The sequence below is a fragment of the Phyllostomus discolor genome, chromosome 9, assembly GCF_004126475.2.
Source record: "Phyllostomus discolor isolate MPI-MPIP mPhyDis1 chromosome 9, mPhyDis1.pri.v3, whole genome shotgun sequence".
In the NCBI taxonomy this organism is placed as follows: domain Eukaryota; kingdom Metazoa; phylum Chordata; class Mammalia; order Chiroptera; family Phyllostomidae; genus Phyllostomus; species Phyllostomus discolor.
In genome coordinates, this window is record NC_040911.2 from 87,783,371 (window position 1) to 87,801,016 (window position 17,646).

The 17,646-nt window shown below is 47.8% G+C and overlaps 1 protein-coding gene across 4 annotated transcripts; it reads left to right on the forward strand.

The window, feature by feature from the left end:
• Positions 1 to 324: 324 nt before the first annotated feature.
• Positions 325 to 17,395, forward strand: AAR2 (AAR2 splicing factor). 4 transcript variants are annotated; one of them, XM_036009792.1, is made up of 5 exons: positions 325 to 392; positions 634 to 699; positions 3,045 to 3,853; positions 7,020 to 7,249; positions 16,051 to 16,530. In XM_036009792.1, the coding sequence occupies exons 3-5, from the start codon at positions 3,097 to 3,099 to the stop codon at positions 16,216 to 16,218; spliced, it is 1,155 nt and encodes a 384-aa protein (XP_035865685.1). In that variant the 5' UTR covers positions 325 to 392; positions 634 to 699; positions 3,045 to 3,096; the 3' UTR covers positions 16,219 to 16,530. The 4 variants fall into 4 exon arrangements, with proteins under 4 accessions (XP_035865685.1, XP_028380317.1, XP_035865686.1 ...); XM_028524516.2 differs by lacking the exon at positions 634 to 699 and having other exon boundaries at positions 326 to 392; XM_036009793.1 differs by lacking the exons at positions 325 to 392; positions 634 to 699 and adding an exon at positions 582 to 606.
• Positions 17,396 to 17,646: the final 251 nt, after the last annotated feature.

Sequence of the window (17,646 nt, forward strand, 5' to 3'; positions counted from 1 at the left end):
GGCCGGTGTGGCTCAGCTGGTTGGAGCATCATCCCATAGACGGAAAGGTCAGGGGTTCAGTTCCATGAGGGCACATGCCCAGGTTGTGGATTCGATCCTTGGTCGGGCACATATGAGAAGGCAACCAACCAAAGGACCATGGCTGGTGGATGTGTTTGTGGAGTGCAACATAAAATGCAGTTTGACAAAAGTTGTTACCCACAGTTCAGGAACTATAACGAGCAACTGAAAGCAAATGATTTTATGGGGCGGAACCTGCAAGCGCGGACCGCTTCTTCCGCGACCGAGAGATCTGCCGGGTTGCTTTTTCTGTAGCTCCTGTCCGGCGCCAACGCGGTAAAACTTCCGGCGCGCTTCCGCAGTGCCTGAGCTGAGGGGCGAGACAGGAGTAGGTGAGTGCGGCCTGTCGCCCTGTTTTAACTCGTCTGCTTTCGCTGTTTAGCCAGGTTACTCGTCTTCCCGGCCTGGGGTCGCAGAGTGCCCTGAAGTAGGGCGCCTCACCGGGGTCTGCGGGCCGGTGGTAGGACCCTGGTGTCTCCTCAGGCCTTTAGCCGCGAGAAACCGTCACCAGAGGTACCGTCCCCAGTACCTTCTGGAACACCTGGGGTAACTTCGCTTTTTTCCAAACTTGAGATCTTGGGTCCCGGAGACCTTGGCTGCTCCCGACCTGGTTCTGTCCGACTCTCTGCAACTTTTCTGGTAAGGTCTCTCCCTGAAAGGAGCCTGTTTCTCAACTACAAAGTGGATATCATGTTTTTATTAAATAACTGTCAAGTATCTGTTGTGCTGGAGGAACAGATAGGCAAATCTGGTAGAGGTGACAGCTCTCTGTTATAGGCAAAATTGCAGAGCTGGTAAGTGAAATGAAAAGGCATGAGGCCGCGTGAGAGTATCACAAGAGGCCTGGCCTAGGAAGCTTTACTGAGGAGAGAATATTGAGCTGAGATCAGAAAAAAATGATTTGACAAAGAGGAGAGGGAAGAGTTTTTGAGTCGGGAGCTCCCCCTTCCCCCCATTTGGGGGTCTGAAAGAGGCCAATATGACCAGACCAGAGAGCTTGCCTGGGGAGCAGAGTGTGGAACAGGCTGGAGGAGTTGCCAGGGGCCAGGCGGTGCATGCCTTGTAGGTCAGGGTGAGAATTTTGGTTTTCCGGGAGCCACCTGGGAAACCACTCAGAGGGTATTACGTGTGGGTGTCCCTATGCTTAGACTGGCATTTTGAGGAGCTCGCTTCTGCTGTGGGTGGAGAATGGATCGAAGGGGAGAGTGCTCTGGGTGAGGGACATGGTAGCGTGGATTAAGGAGGTGGTGAAGACAAGTGGATGGATGTGACTTTCTGCATCCAGGGCATCTTCTCTGCTGTCAGGCCACGTGCCAGCTGCTGAAGAGATAATGAATAGAATCACAGGCTAATGGAATTAGATTGAAGGAATGTCATTATTGAGGAAGAGCACACAGACGCCACAAGGGAAAGTGGCTAAATGATGAGCATTTATTCTAAATGTAATAGCTGTGCATTTAGCAAATGTTTATTAAGGACCTTCTGAATTCAGGGCTGGGAACAGGAAGATGGTGATATAAGTTATTCAGAGCAGTGGCTTTCAGACTTTTTTTGGCCGTGACCCATGGTAACAAATACATTTTATGTCACAACCAAGAGTGTGTACATACACAAAGCTTCCGAAAACAATTCTCTTTTCCACTCCTGATACACTCTAATTTTAAATTCTGTTCTTTTCATTTTAAAAAATTAATGCTGGTTGAGCCTCTCTAAATTGTTTCTTAACCTATTACAAATTTTGACTTGAAGTTTGAAAATAAATGCTGATTTAAAGTGAGTCATTTGTAGTGGTTAAATGTTCAGGTTAAGAGTAAAATATGCCCATTTTTGGAAAAGGGTTGGTCTTCCTTTCCTCACTGTTTTGTTTTGTGTTTGTTTAAAATACAAAGAGTAAAAAGAACTAAACAAGCAATTGTCCTTAAGAACTGTTTGAAAGCGTAGGGCCGTGTTCATACGTCTGGCCAGATCGGAAGTGCCTGAAGGGCAGTGGCTGCCTCACCCTGTGGATGTTGTATCTGGTGCCTGGGAAGGTCCTGGAACAGTGCAGGCATCCAGTGATTACTTGTTGAATTGAATAGGTTGGTGTCTTGGGACTAGAAGTTCAGATAATTGTTTGTTTTACATTAAATTAATGTTGAAACCATTCCTATAAATACCACAGAGGCAGTTTCTGTCTGCCAAACAGAAGTTTTACAGAATGTCTCTATGGATAGTTCAGAGGTAGGTAAAATAAGTGTTCTGAGCTCTTTCTCTTGTAAATACTGATCCTAGGCCAGCCACGCCACCCAAATCCATTCTGGGCAAGTGGTCCAGAGCTGCTACTGACTGTGGGCCCTTTGGGAAGTTGTTTCACTCCTTGGACCTTAGGTTTTTATGTGTAAAAGGAGGAGCGGAGGCTTGTGGTTATAAAGCTCTTAACTTCCCAAATCTATTACGAATTTTGAATGCTGGGCACTGCCTTCCACCTCTGTCTATTTCTGGGCTTTCCCTGAGGCTTATGGGAAACTGGGTGTGTGTTTGATTCAGTCATCCTTCTCAATTCTTCTGGGACTCCCTAGCAGTAGGTTCTGGACAGAGTTATAGTTTAGAGTGGACCATTCCAGCTTTCTCTCCTTTCTTCCTCCATTGTGAGAGAGAGATCCGAGAGTAGATCCTGGGTGGACACTGAGAAGCACACTGACCAGGAGGGCAGGGTACTAATTTGTGTGACTTTGTATGTCCTCGTGTGACCTTGAACATGCCACTTGTCTTTGATGTCTTTCCAACTGTGAAGTGAGTGTTCTTGCTCATTAAAATAAAACACAGAAATCCTCTTCTCTCTGAATTTCATTTTTCTCATCTGTAAAATTGATGCAAGGTTGTGGTAAGGATTAAGGAGATAATTATATCAAGTGTTTGATTCAATATCTGGCATGTAGAAGTCACTCAGCAAATGAAGCATTCTTTCCCAAGTTCTGGTGAACTCTGATTGCTTTCTTTTTCAGCTCTTCTGAAAGATAAGAAGGGATCTCCTTTTGATCACCCACCGCTGGTCCCATGGCTGCCATGCAGATGGATCCCGAACTTGCCAAGAGCCTCTTCTTTGAAGGGGCCACTGTGGTCATCCTGAATATGCCCAAGGGGACAGAGTTTGGCATTGATTACAACTCTTGGGAAGTGGGACCCAAGTTCCGGGGTGTGAAGATGATTCCACCAGGCATCCACTTCCTCCACTATAGCTCTGTGGACAAGGCCAATCCCAGGGATGTGGGCCCTCGGATGGGCTTCTTCCTTAGCCTGCAGCAGCGGGGGCTGACGCTCCTGCGCTGGAACTCGGCCCAGGAAGAGGTGGACCTTTCCCCAGCCCCAGAAGCTGAGGTGGAGGCCATGAGGGCCAACCTCCAGGAGCTGGACCAGTTCCTAGGACCTTACCCATACCCCACGCTCAAGAAGTGGATCTCACTCACCAACTTCATCAGCGAGGCCACAATGGAGAGGCTGCAGCCTGAGAGCCGGCAGATCTGCGCCTTCTCAGAGGTGCTTCCTGTGCTCTCCCTGAAGCACACCAAGGACCGGATGGAGCAGAATCTACCCCGCTGTGGCACTGAGTGCAAAAGCTACCAGGAAGGCCTGGCTCGGCTGCCTGAGATGAAGCCCAAAGCCGGGACAGAGATCCGCTTCTCAAAGCTCCCCACACAGATGTTCCCAGCAGGTGCCACGCCAGCAGAGATAACCAGACACAGCATGGACCTGAGCTATGCTCTGGAGACTGTGCTCAGCAAGCAGTTCCCCAGCAGCCCCAAGGATGTGCTCGGTGAGGAGGACCAAGGCTCTTTGGGGGTAGCCAAGGGAGGAGTGTTGGATTAGAGGGTACATCTGGGGTTATCTAGGAAAATGGTTCCTAAACCTGGCTAAGAGGCAGTCATGCCCAGTACACTCATTAAAGCTACAGATGTCTGGGCCTCCACCATGGAGGTTGATTCAAAGGATCTGCAGTGGGGCCCCAGCAGTGTGTCTGTCTGTCCATGTATGTAGTAAACTGGAACCCCAGGCGAACTTGATGTGGACAGTCCTGGGTTTGGGAATCACTGACGTGGCCCAGCCCCTCATTTTACAGATTGAGGCCCACAGAGGGAAAGGCTTTGACTGACTACAGGGTGGAAATGCGGTCAGAGCCCAGGGCTCCGGTTCCCAGGCCTCCCGCTCCCCTCCTCAGTGTACTCCTGACTCTTCCGCGGTGGTGGTCTCTCTGCTGGCTTAGAGCAGGACGTGACTTTTTAAAAATTGAACATAGTTTTTATTTCGCCCATTTATTACAAAAATATACTCATCATAGAAAAACAATAAAATTCACTCCAATTTCCACAGCCTAGAAATAACCATTTTTTACATTCTGGTATATTTATTTTCTTTTACATATATATAGATCTAGATATTTTATTTCAGTCTTTTCTCTATATTAATTTCTATGTATTCTTTTTCGTCTTAAACTCAATAATATATTTGTGTGGATATGTGATCTTTTACAAAAACGTAATTACACTACATTATTTTGTAATTGACTTCAATATAAACTTTTTTCTCTGTCACTGAAACAGTCACTCCTCCTTAGTGGCTGCTTAAGTTCCGTAGTTATTGAACCCATGCGTTGCCAATGGACCTTTAAGATGTTCCTATTTTCTCTGTTGAAAGTGCTGTCTAGTGAACATTGTTGTGTGTGTCTGTGCATCCGTGTGGGGTTGACATTGTTGGATCAGGGCATGCATGTTGCCAGGACAAGGTCGTGCATCCTCATCAGCTGTTGGGAGTCTGTTGCCTTTCACCTTTGACACAGCAATTGAGCAAAGGCCTCCTGCAGCCGGGGGGTTGGAGAGTGACGTCTTATTTCAGTGTATAGTTGACCCTGAACAACAGAGGTTTGAACTGCAAGGGCCCACTTATTTACAGGGTTTTTTTCCAATAAGTACCTGTACTGTGTTTGATCAGTTGGGAGTCCCCAGATGCAGAGGGCCTACTGTGTGCAGTCATCTGTGCCGTGCATTCACGAATTTTAGTGTAGAGAGGGGTGGGTGTCCTGACACTAACCCTCTGTGGATATTGAGGGACAGCTAAGTTTTGGGGGAGATAGGTTACATGCAGACTTTTGGCTACACAGGGTGTTGGCTCCCCACCTCCCTGCATTGTTTAATGGTGACTGTTTCCTTCAGTTACTAGTGACAGCAAACATTCATCACATCTCTAACAGCTACTTCTGGTTTTTTTACAAGTTATTTAGGTGTTTGCATATTTTCTATTGGAAGATCAGTGAGAAATTTGAATATAGGACCTTTCAGATCATTGGCTCAGCTGATAAAAATGGACATTTTAATAACCGAATCTTAAGGCATTATACGGCATTTTCATTTAATAAGTAACTATTGAAATTCTGGCTTAAAAATGAACAGAAATCCTGTTTTCTACCTTTAAAACACTTCAGTTCTTCAAAGTAATCTTGTGAAAAGGTCTCTTGCAGGGATAACTTTATATCTTCATGACAGCTCTTTGAAATTATTCCTGATCTGCAAATATAATTTTAGACTAGACCAAAAATGCATGAATTTAAATAAATGCCCTAAATTCAGAGGATAAGCCCATATTTTCACAAACTTACCAGGAAAAGCCAACTGAAAAAGCACATCATTAACCTCTACCATACAAAGAAAATCTGACTACCTACGTCGAAAATATTGATCAAATGTCCTACATATCTAGACCAGGTAGCTAGCTAGCTAGTCACACAAACCAAACTTAGTTCTAAAGGCCTAGGGACAAGGAACTAGATTATCAGGTCCCTGGAGGTGACAGATCAAGCACCATGCATTTAAAGAGGAGCTTGGTGTTGAGTGCTTCCGTTGTTTTTATGTCCTCCATGTACGTCCACAGAAGCCCTCAGTAAGTTTGAAGCCAGACAGAACGTCTCTGATCAGCAAAAGTATATCTTGGTGACCAGAGACCCAGTTGCGTGCCCGAGGACAACGGCACCTAGATCCTCAGGTCTCCTTGTTTGAGACAGGCATCCGGTGGGAATATGGGAATAACAACTAATTTTTTTTAGTGCTACTTTGTGCCATGCAGTATTTTAAATACTTTACATGTACTGATTCATTTAATCTTCACTAAACCCTTAAATAAGGAAATTGAAGCATGAACAGATTAAGTAACTTGCCCAGGGTCACACAGATGCTGAGTAGTGGGGCTGAGATTTGAACCCAGGCAGTTTGACACCGGAGCCCATGCTCTTTGCCACCAACCTGCTCATAGAGATTAAGTCACAGAGCCCTGTGATTAAACAAAAATCATCTGGCTGGCAGGCTAACCCTGGGACAAGTACTCACACATTTTCCTGTTCTGGGAGGCTCTAGACTTGTTCCCACCCAATAGGAAATCTGTTTTATCTTTTCATTGTTCACATCCCTAAGCATTAGATGTGAAACCTTAAGCAAGTCCCTTGACCTCATCTATACAATGAGGCAGGTAACCACCTTCCCCAGACCACCTTGTGGAGTTGGGCTGAGGATTCCATGGTGTTACACAGCATTTCCCTGACTCTAGAGCAGATCATCTGCATCAGAACTAGGGCTGCAAATACTGAGGTCCCGTCATCTATCCTCAGCCAAAATCTTGGGGGGTGAGGCTCGGGCAGCTTTATTTTTAGCAATCCTTCATAATTCTGATAGGCAGCCAGGTTTGGGATCTGCTTGGCACAATATCCATGGGCACATTTTGTAAACTCTTTAAATGCCAGGCAAATACTAGGTGTACCTCCTTTCTTGCAGTCTGATTTTACAGAAATTCACATTTATAGCAGTTTAGCAAACTTTTATTGAGACCTCCTTGGTGCAAAACCCCACCCCTTGCTGAGGTCCCGTGCAGTTGACAGCCTCACAGAGTCAGCTGGTACTCTTCCCCCTCGGGTCATTTCTCCTCTCTGTACCTTTCAGGCGAACTTCAGTTTGCCTTTGTATGCTTCCTGCTGGGCAATGTGTACGAGGCATTTGAGCACTGGAAGCGGCTCCTGAACCTCCTGTGCCGGTCGGAGGAAGCCATGGTGAAGCACCACACCCTCTACATCAGCCTCATCTCCATCCTGTACCACCAGCTCGGCGAGATCCCCGCAGACTTCTTCGTGGACATCGTCTCCCAGGACAACTTCCTCACCAGCACCTTACAGGTGGGCAGTCCTTTGCACCCCCAGGAGGCTTACCTTTTTGTTTCTTGCTGTTCTGTTATGACCCAAAGTTTTCTCGATTTTAGTTTCCTAATCTTGGGCTGTTTCCTGGTTCTCTCTCTCCTACTCGATTGTGAGCTCCTTGATGTCAGAGAATGTCAGAGACCCTCTCTCTGTACCACCCTCTCCCCACTGGCCCTCAGAGTGCCTGGCACTGGGGTACTTGGAATTGGAATCATCTCCACCCCTTTGCGTTATGGTGCTCAACTCAAAACAGTTTCTCTTTCTCCCCGTAGCCATAGCTGCAGCCCAGTAGGACAGAGTCTGGGAGCTTGTTACTCCCAGGGAAACATCTGCAGCTCCTTAGATCTCATTTAATCATTAAAGCAACTTTGATTTCCTGTTCAAACAAGATGTGCCAGTTTCTGTAGAGATTCTCTGACAGAAAAAGTGAAATTTGCTTTTAACTTGGCAATTAAATTTTCATTATGAGTGGTAATTAGGGAAGAAGCTTCAAACAACTCACAATCTTCATCCTGTGCTATTTCCTCCCTTTGCAAACAGATTAGCTTCCTTTATGTTCTCGGGACAGCCCCTGTCACTCACATTTTGTAACTTTCTCAAGCATAGAAGAGGCAGAAGCTGCAAGATGTCAGTTTCCATATTTTCTGTTCCATAAACTGCTTTCTTCTCCCTGTGTGTGAGACCCCATGAGGCCTGCTCCTTACAAGGTGGCTATTCACTGACCTCCCACCTGCACCTGGGTAAGGGACAGAGCAAACACTCATTAAGTGCCTGTCGAGTAGCAGGTGCCATGTTTATCATGCTGCTACGTGGGTTTCCTCATTTAGTCTCTGGCATGTTGTGAGGCAGGGAGGATTACTCCGTGCTACAAATGGGAACACTGAGACTCAGAAACGTTGAGTTATTTGTGTAAGTTCACACAGCTGCTGAGTGGCAGAGTCAGGATTTGTTCCCAGGCCTGAGTCTTGGTTTAGGGCCCACGCTTATGCTCTTGGATACTGAACATGATGTATTGTAGGTCCCCCCAAAAGGATTCTTGATTGATTGGAGTGGAGACACCATCATGCCTGCTTCTCAAGGGTACACACCACTTCTACAAACACGCTGTCACAAGAGTCTCTGTGAGCGGCAGCTGACTTACAACCGGCAGCCAGCCGGAGGACTTGCGCAGACCGTGGGGATGAGTCAGTCAGGCTGACGCCTGGAGCCTGGTGTATTCCACTTCAGAAGAGTTACAGAACTGCCCTGTTGTTGGTTCTTGATATAACAGAGAAGTTAAATCCTTTTATCCTGCCTCTGCAGGGAAAATCCCCACCGGAGGTGCAGGGTTGTAGGTCGTAGAGGAGTGGGAGCCGTCAGCTGCTAACTGGCCTCTGGCAGTGGCTGCGCCCGCAGGAACGTGTGTGGCCCTCTGGGTGTGCACTGATGCTGTCTCACAAACACGGGAGGGCCGCACCACACTGTGTTGCTGGCTGTTCTGACCATTGTCACCGGCACAACCACCAGCTGAGCTCTGATTGCTGAGGCTTTGTTGCCAGCAGTGATTTATGGAGCAGAAAGGGCCCAGCTGGAGTGCTAGATGCCCAGGTGGGGTGTGCAAAGCTGATAGGTGGAAGAATTCTGTCTTTGGACTTTTCACCGAGAAAATTTAATGTTGTTATGGAAAAATCCAAGACATGTTTGTGAGCATTTTTTTCTTTAAATATTACATCCTCCTGAAAGTGTCAAGGATTAGACAGGGTTTCTGCCCTTGAGAGATTTGTTTGTTGATTTAGCAGGTATTTCCTGAGCACCTGCTGTATACAAAGCCTTGTTCTCAGACTGGAAATACAGCTGTGAGCAAGACAGAAAGAGTTCCTGACTTTGAGCTTCTGCTGCAGTGGGAAAGTAAAGAAGTGAATTAACCGAGTAACTCCAGAAAGTGAGAAGTGTTTCAGCAGGCAGTCCTGCCCAGGTACCATTTTCCAAACCAGATCCTTTAGTCTCATTGAGGCTGCCTCAGAGTTTGTCAGCGTCCATGTCTGCGCTTGTCAGTGCGTCCGTCTCCCACCCGTGCCACCTGAGTTGCCGTTCTAAAATGCACGTCTGACCCTGTTTCTCGGCGGCTCCTCATTGCCCAGCATGTTAAAAGCCCAAGCATGGGTCACCAGGCCCGTTCTTTTCTGGCTCATAACCTGTTCTCTAGCTTCTCCTTCCTCTCCCTGTTTTCCTCCATCAGCTCGAGTGACAGCGGTCTCCTTGAAAGTTCCCAGACGTGCTGTGTTGTCTCATGCCTTCTTTTTTTAAAAAAATTGCGGTAAAAAACACATAACATGAGGTCTGCCCTCTCGACAAATGTTTAAGTGTGGAGCACACTACTACACTACTGTTAGCTATAAGCACAGCAGATCTCTCGCACTTTTCGTCTGGCATGGCCGATGAAAACATGGGTATAAAGTTTCGTGCCTTCTTAACCGAACCTGACTTTCCCTCCGCCTGGTGTGTACTTGTTTATCCTGCGAGTGCCCTGAGAGCGCCCCACTCTGCGAAGCCGCACCTCAGCTCTCTCCTCTCCATACTGTTAGCCTGCTTCGTGCTCGTCACTGTCGGGTTGCACAGGCCGTGCCTGCCGAAACGGGCGTAGTGTCTGCCTCGCTGACCCGCTGAGCCGGGAGCTTTCGCCCAAAACCTATTTTGTTCATCTGGTTATGTTGAACGCCCAGTCGAGGCCTGGCACTTACCTCACTCTGTGTTCTTGGGTGTTTTTAGGTGAGTAGAGTGTGTAATTCCTGTGGCAGTGTACAGATGACCCTGCTGTGGTAGGCGTGAACAGTGAAGTCTGATCAGAGGGCGTTAGGAGCAGCCGAGATTGCTTAATTCAGACTGGGGTTGAGACTTGAGAGGACAGAGGATCAGGAATGGCTTTTTGCAGGAGGAGGGGTGGCATTTGACCATGAGCTGGAAGGATGACAGATTTCAATGGGCACATATAGAGAAAGATATTACAAAGAAGTTTTCAGTGGAGAGTTACGTTGAAGCCATCTTGGCAGTAAGAATCCAGTCCCCCCACACAGAGGCACTCACTCACTCGGGGTGTTTATGACTGAACGAATCAGCCCATAAAAGCCTTCCTCAGCGAGCCGCCTGCTCTCCCCCCAGGCAGTCAAGTGAGTGGGACTGGCTCTCTCACTTAGGAGCTTAAATGGCTGCTGCCCGTGGAGAGGGACTGGTGTTGTGTGTGTAAGCACTTAAAGGCAGCCGCATTAACTGGATAAAATCAGCCACGTAATGGCCTCTGCCGTCAGAGGTCCTTTTGAATAGATGCCACTGGTTTTTACAAATCCCATGGATTTAGCTTGAATAAAAATTATTTGTTTTATAAAAATAGTTTTTTCTTTTATTTAAAGCTACTTGAGTCACCACAATTTGTTTAAAACCAATGAAAGGATAATCTGAATTTAATAGTATGTTAGAAAGTGAGTTATGTACAAAATAAGAAGTCTTAATGCTGATTGCATAGCATTTAGGCATGTAGTCACGTAACCTGGTTTTTTTTAATACTTTTAGTCATAATGAGCCACATATGCTTTCCAGCTTCATTTCCTGTGAGTATTCTAAACGCCAGTGTCCTTCGTTAAATCTTGAGGAAAACCGTCGGCTCTGACAGTGATGTCTGTAGTGTTTTTATTATCATACCAGCCAAAGTATGATAATACCTTATCACCAGCAGGTGATAAATTTCACCTACTACTCCTACACCTTCTGCAATCAGCTGTCTTAGGTTTGCACACTTACTGTGCATTATCTCATTTAACCCTCAAAATGATGCTCAAAATTAAGGATACAATCCCATTTGACACCTGAGGATAAAGGATCAGAAAGGTCGCATAATTTTGCCCAAGACCACCAAAGCTAGTAGATGGCAAGGCTGAGCTTTGATTCTGAAGCCTGTGGGGGTTCTCGTATATTACAGCCCCGGATGAAGCATCCCAAATTCTCTAAACTGACTTCAGAATTGTTCCTACTGCCTTTCACTTTCCTGGTAATCATTGTGAAGCGATAGTCTTGCTTTTAACACCACTTTCTTCTTCTGCAAGTAGAAATAAAATGTTCTACCTCTGGCTGGTTTTATTCTAAGTTGAGTAACCATTTGGGAATTGAAAAAATTAGGAAATTTCATCTTTTTTGTGTAGCCAAAAAGTAGGATAAGATAGTGACTCAGCTTCCTACCTTGATATTTTAAATTTCTCAGGGTGACCTGACTGAACTCTAGTTAACTTGGGCTTAAAAGAAAGCTTTTACATTTCTGACTGAAGTAACTTATAATTTTAGAATACACAGACTTAGTGATAAAAGTAGTCATAACTTCTTTTGTATTTAAAGAAAAAATACCCAATGGCTGTGCTTTTAGTTTTAAATAAATGCAGTTGTTTGTGAACTGTTATTATCCTGTTTCAAAGTATTTTGAAAATATCCAGGATTAACCTTCCTATGTTAAGGTGATTTATTTCTCAGTGATGCTAAAAAGTATTTACTTGATTTCACGTTGATAAATGAAACAACCAGATCATTACAAAATTTCCTAAGGAAGGCATTAAATTAATCTAAAAATTAGAGAATCGGAGTAAATTAGTGCTTGAAAACTAGATATTGTCTAAACATCTTTTCTATGTTATTTTAAAAATATGAAGTTTATAAACTATAGGAACAAAAATCAAAATAGATCTGTGAATTTCAGGGGTGAGGGGTAAGGAGGCGGCTGGACCACTGGGGGCACACCAGGGAGTCGGTTACAGTGCTGGGCTGGGCCGCATCCTGTCGGGGGTGGAATGTGGCCCTTCTAACGCATGGAACTGGACTCTGGAAGAAAAACTCTAAGTGTGTATCTGTCTTGATTGTGTCCTACAGTGTGTGGATGGGTGTTTGCATTTGTCAGAACAAACTGAACACTTACAGTGGGTGGACTTAATTGTATGTAAATTATATTGCCGTAAAGTTGATTTTTTTAAATCCATTTTTCCTAAAAAAGTCAATCTGGGTTGTGCCCTGGATCCTGGAGGCCTGCAGAGGGGACAGTTCCAGAAGCACCCGGTCTCCAAGCCCCTCGGCTCCCCACAGGGCAATGCTGAAAATATGAAGGTGCGTTAGTCTGGGACAGCACCAGGAGAAGGCCTCGGCAGGGAGAAAGGATTGAGATTTCTCTCCTCGGACGGGATCTTGCTCGACATTTATCACTTAACTTGCTCAGCATTTATCACTGTTCTCATCTGTACAACGGGAATAGTAATTTCCTGTCCTCCTCCCCTGGGTTTGTAGTAAAGATTAGATTGACAAATTCTTTAAAAAGGACAAAGCACTTTTCAAATTAGAAGCCTTATTTTTCAGACTAAAGGCCTTATTTACCTGCTTCTCGTTGATTTTGCTACCAGGCAGCTTCTGAGCAATGGGTGGGAAGGATGAGGGATGAGTGTGGCCCTGACTGCTCCAGCCTCTCTGCCGACCATTGCCAGATGCAGGGCAGTCCCTGCATCTCGTTAACCCTTTAGTGACCATCCTGCGGCCCTAACTCTATGCTAGGCGATATGCTCTGTGGGGGACACTGATACCTCGGACTCATTTCCTACTCTTAAGGCACACAGCGTGCGAAGTGCCGGAGTGGAAGCTCGGCCCTGTGCCAGGGGCACAGGGGCTGGAGCAGTTCGTTTCATCTCGGGCTTTTGTGAGCGGCATGTCTCACAGACGTGGCTTGTGAGCTGGTGTCATGCAGGGGCCCGGTAAATAAGCCACTCCCCCCCAGGATGAGTCTCTTATTCCGTCCAAAACCATCATAATTACTGAGCAATTATTTGGTGCCAGGCACTGTACAAAAGTGAGCTGAAAATGGATTTTCATAGATGTGCGTTAAACAGTCCTGAGTCCTTTTTATGTGTTAGACTCCATGGCAGGAGTGAATGCAGGTGTGAGAAGGAGTCACTGCTTTGGAGATGCTCTTCGTGTCTTGGGAGAGCTCAGCTGTAAAGGGACTGCTGCCTAATTGAGATTGAGGCTCTGATCGAGGTGACCCTGGGCGCTGGGGGAGCATGGAGGAGCACCTATTCCATCTCCTTGGCCTGGGAAGACACCCTGAAGGGGGTGATGTCTGCACTGAGCCTGAGCTACTGGTAGAAATGAGCGAGGTGACGGAGGAGAAGACAGGGTGGAAGGGTGTTGTAAGTAGAAGAACCGTGTGTGTGTAGAGGCACAGAAGAGGCAGTAGAGCATGTTTGGGTCACTGCTCAGCATGGCTGGAGAGAAGGGCTGTGTAGAGACCAGTATGACGTACAGAATAAGGAGGGGAACAGGAAGAGGCTTTGGATAATTCAGCTGGCAGGTTCCCCAGGACCTCTGGGGACAGACTCATGGGAATGCAGGACCTCTGGAGCTAATGCATTTTGAAACAAGGCTTCTCTGCTTCCCATACCAGGCCCCTCCCCTCCCCCAAGTTCAGCTGGGCTCCATGTTCAGCGCTCCCCGGCAAGCTCCATTAGCTGCCTACAGACAGGCCGCCAGCTTCCCCACTGTCCTCTCGCCACCAAGCTCGCACAGCCCCTCTAATTAGTTATTGATCTGGTACTTTGTTGTGGCTATGCTTCCCCGCTCCTCTATCTAGTCGATTCCCAAGTTAACGAAACCAAATTCTGTGAAACCCCCTCTGCTGCCACCCCCCTTCCCATATCACTCTGTCCCTACCAGACAGAGTATCGCCTGTCACTCCAACAAAATGGCTCTAAACAAAGGCCACCGAAAATTAGCTTTGCTCCTCCTGCACACGGAAAAATAGTCGAGAAGCAGGTGGAAGAGGTGTTCTCCAAGGAATCAGCTGCGGAGTCCACCTGCTGGCTTCATCAGGTCGAGGCCCCTGGAGCTCGAGTTCCTTCCATGGTGGTCCAAGGGCCAGCCGTGGCGTGAGCGTGACGTGATCAAAAGTCTTCCGCCCCCGTGCTCCTGTGCCTGTGGGGTGGTCCTGCGGGAGCCGATGGGTGGGTGGTCTGGGGAAACGACGGCTTCCTTTCTGGAAGGCTTTGATCTGGTCATCTAGTTCTTCTCAGACCCCATTGCTAAAGAAGTAGGCATTCTAGTGGGTCTTCCAGGGTGCATAGAGGATCTGTTGGGATCCTCTGTGAAACTTCTCTGAAACTAGTAGAACTGTGGGATAGTGGGTTTGCCGTTATTCCTAGAAGGGACTGGGATCTAGGATAGGCTGGCGTGGAGTTTCAGATGGAGAGAAAATTACTGTTCTGCCCCCCGCCCATGTGTGTGTTAGATGAAACGGAATTAAAAAGAACGTCAAAATGGGGGATCAGGGGGTTACTATCCAGAATATTTAAAGAAGTCCAACAACTCAACAGTAACAACAAAACACCAACCTGATTAAAAATGGACAAAGGGTTTGAAGAGACATTTCTCCAAAGAATATATACAAATGGCCAAATAAATACATGAAAAGATGTTCAACATTGCTAATCATTAGGGAAATGCAAATCAAAACCACAATGAGATGCCCCTTCACACCCGTTAGGATGGCTGTAACCCAAAACAAATGAAAATAGCAGATGTTGTCAAGGATGTGGAGACACTGCAGCCCTGGTTCGTTGCTGATGGGAATGTAAAATGGCACAGCCACTGTGAGAGTCCGTGCAGGGATCCCTCCCACGTTAGACAGAGTTTCCTTATGACCCAGGAACCTTGCTTCTGGGTTCGTACCCAGCAGGACTGAAAGCAGGGACTCTGAGGGAGATCGCACACCCCAGTTCCTGGCAGTGTTGTAGAGGGACGAGCGGCCCGATCGTGGGGCCAGGTAGAGGGGCCGTGGACAGACGAGTGGGAAACGCCACGTGCCGCAGCCTCCAGGAGGAGGAGGTTCCGACACAGGCTACCTACTGCGTGAACGGGCTTGAGGACGCGGTGGTGAGTGACGGAAGCCAGCCACAAAAGGGTAAATACTTTATAATCCCACTCACATGGGGTACCTGGTGTCTTCAGATCCCTAGAGACAGAAAGTGGAGTGGGGGCTGCCAGCGGCCGGGGAGGAGGAAATGAGAAGTGACTATTTAATCGGTTCATCGTTTCGTTTTGGGAAGATGGAAAAAGTTCAAGAGGTGGATGGTTGTGACGGTTGCATAACAACGCATACATTTAATGCCACTGAACTGTACACTTAAAAATGGCTAAAATTGTGAATATTGTGTTATGTATATTTAACACAGTTTTTGATTATGTAAAAAATTGGTTAAAATGGTATGTTTGTGTTGTATACACGTTATCACAATTTTAGAAAAAGGACATCAAAGACAGCTTTTAAGGGGAACACAGACCTCAGACTGGCAGCCTGTGGCCCCTTTAGAGCAGCAATTCAGCCTCACTGGCGTGGGGCCTGTGACTGTATGGGGTCCGGGGGCTTATAAGCCCCTCAAGCCCTTTTAGCACCAGGTGCTGTAGCCACCACCTCTTCCTCAGAGTTACTGCCCAGGTGCCCAGTAGATCTGCCTGTGGGACTGGGCCAGACTGGTGGCCCCACTGGCCTTACTCTCAGTGGGGCAGCTCTGCCCAAGATGGTAATTTTCCATTCTGGTCCTGCCCCAGCTTCTCAGCTGGGTTTGGGCCTTCTTTCTTGGTTTGGGGGAGCACAGCAGGTGTCCTGGGCCCGTGCCACCAGCAGCTGATCTACCCGCCCCAGAGAGCTGAACACCATGAGGAAATTTCCACGGCTTTCTCGGCTCCCTCTCTGTTCTCAGGAGTGACTTACCCTCTGTTCTCTGTAGGTTTTCTTTTCCTCTGCCTGCAGTGTTGCTGTGGATGCCACCCTGAGGCAGAAAGCTGCAAAGTTCCAAGCTCACTTGACCAAGAAGTTTCGGTGGGACTTCGAAGCGGAGCCTGAGGACTGCGCCCCGGTGGTGGTGGAGCTCCCCGAGGGCGCGGAGACCGGCTAACTGGAGTGCTCTCGGCCGGGGAGGCCCCTTCCCACCCAGCTGCAGTCCTGACCTCTTCACTCACCCCTTCTACCGGGACCTGCCAGAGCAGCGGCCCCACCAGGTTCTGCAGTGATGGAGCCAGAAGTCCCTCCTTCACCAGTAAATGAGTTCCTTCAGTGCCGAAGAGGCTGCACCGCCCTGCAGGCCCACTGTGGGTTCCCCATCAGCCTGACCTTGGTGCTGACCCGACTGAATTCCGGGTGGACTCTTCCCGAAGCTCTTGGGAGAGGCCTGCCTCAGCAGCAACCTACTTCCTTCTGAGTGAGAAGACATTGAGCAAAAAGCCCAACAGAACTGATTGCTCATTCTACAGCATGGTTAGAACACAAGAAACCCTGGACCACCAAGGAGTCTGGGATGTCAGTTGGTGACTTTTAGGTTCAGCAGAGGGCAGCAGGGAGATGAGCCAGAGTTTCTGCCCGCCTCTTGTTGAACGGGAACACATCACAGAAAACATGGGCATCTGGCCACTCAGGAGCCCGGGATTGGGGAGAGTGTGCACAGAGGACAATTGGGTTGTGTCTGACAAGGCATCAGCTTTTGTTTTCTCCATCTAAGTTCCTTTCTCCCATCCAGAAGTCCCAGTGGATATCTTCCCAAGGTTGTCATAGTGCCTGAGGTCAGGGGGCCTCACCTTGCTTGTGCCGCACCTCTCCCGTTTGTTCTATTCTGAGACCTCAGAGGCAGAAGTGGGACTTGGCGACCCTCCTGCGTGACCATGTTCCTCATCAGAGCTGGCATGACTGGTTTTGATGGCCTGGAGATTCAACAGCAAAGAGAAAGGTTCTTGCTCTGGACAGGCTACTTTGGCCCTGTTGGAGTTCAGAGCCCTAGAGAGGGCCGGTTGGCCTGGGTCTTTCCACCCTGCTGTGGAGCTGTCGGCCACCGGAGTGATGACTCGCGGGTTTCCTGGGAGTCCTGAGAGCATGCCCATCGCGCACACAGGCCCCTCCATCCTGACCTCCAGGGGGTGCGCTCTGTTCAGAGTCCCTGTACTTTCTTTCCCAAGGCTGCAGCTCACACCAGGTTTCTGAATGAGAAATCCTGCCGGTTAAGATGTTTGGTTCCACTCGTTTCCTTGGAGATGTTTTTCCAAGAGTATAATGTACATTAAAGTCTTTGAGTTGAGACTGAATCCCCTTGTGTGAGTCTCTTTTGCAGTTAATCCGCCCGGTTCCCGGAGCAGCCCGGCCTGTGCCCGCAGACATCTCCTCCCTGCTGAGCACCAGGACACACTTGCCCAGCCTCTGCAGCCGCTGGAGGAGGCAAGCAGCCAGCATCGCCTCCTGTTACCAGTGGGGTTCTAAGGCACACCAGACGGGACCGAGGTCCTGTATGTGTATAATAACCAAAAGCTTCACCTTGTGTGAATTTGCTATTTTCCTC

Coding starts and splice junctions, on each gene's coding strand:
- AAR2 (XM_036009792.1), top strand. CDS start 3,097: ATGGCTGCCATGCAGATGGATCCCGAACTTGCCAAGAGCCTCTTCTTT. Junction 3,854..7,019: donor CAGCCCCAAGGATGTGCTCG/GTGAGGAGGACC, acceptor TGTACCTTTCAG/GCGAACTTCAGTTTGCCTTT. Junction 7,250..16,050: donor TCCTCACCAGCACCTTACAG/GTGGGCAGTCCT, acceptor TGTTCTCTGTAG/GTTTTCTTTTCCTCTGCCTG.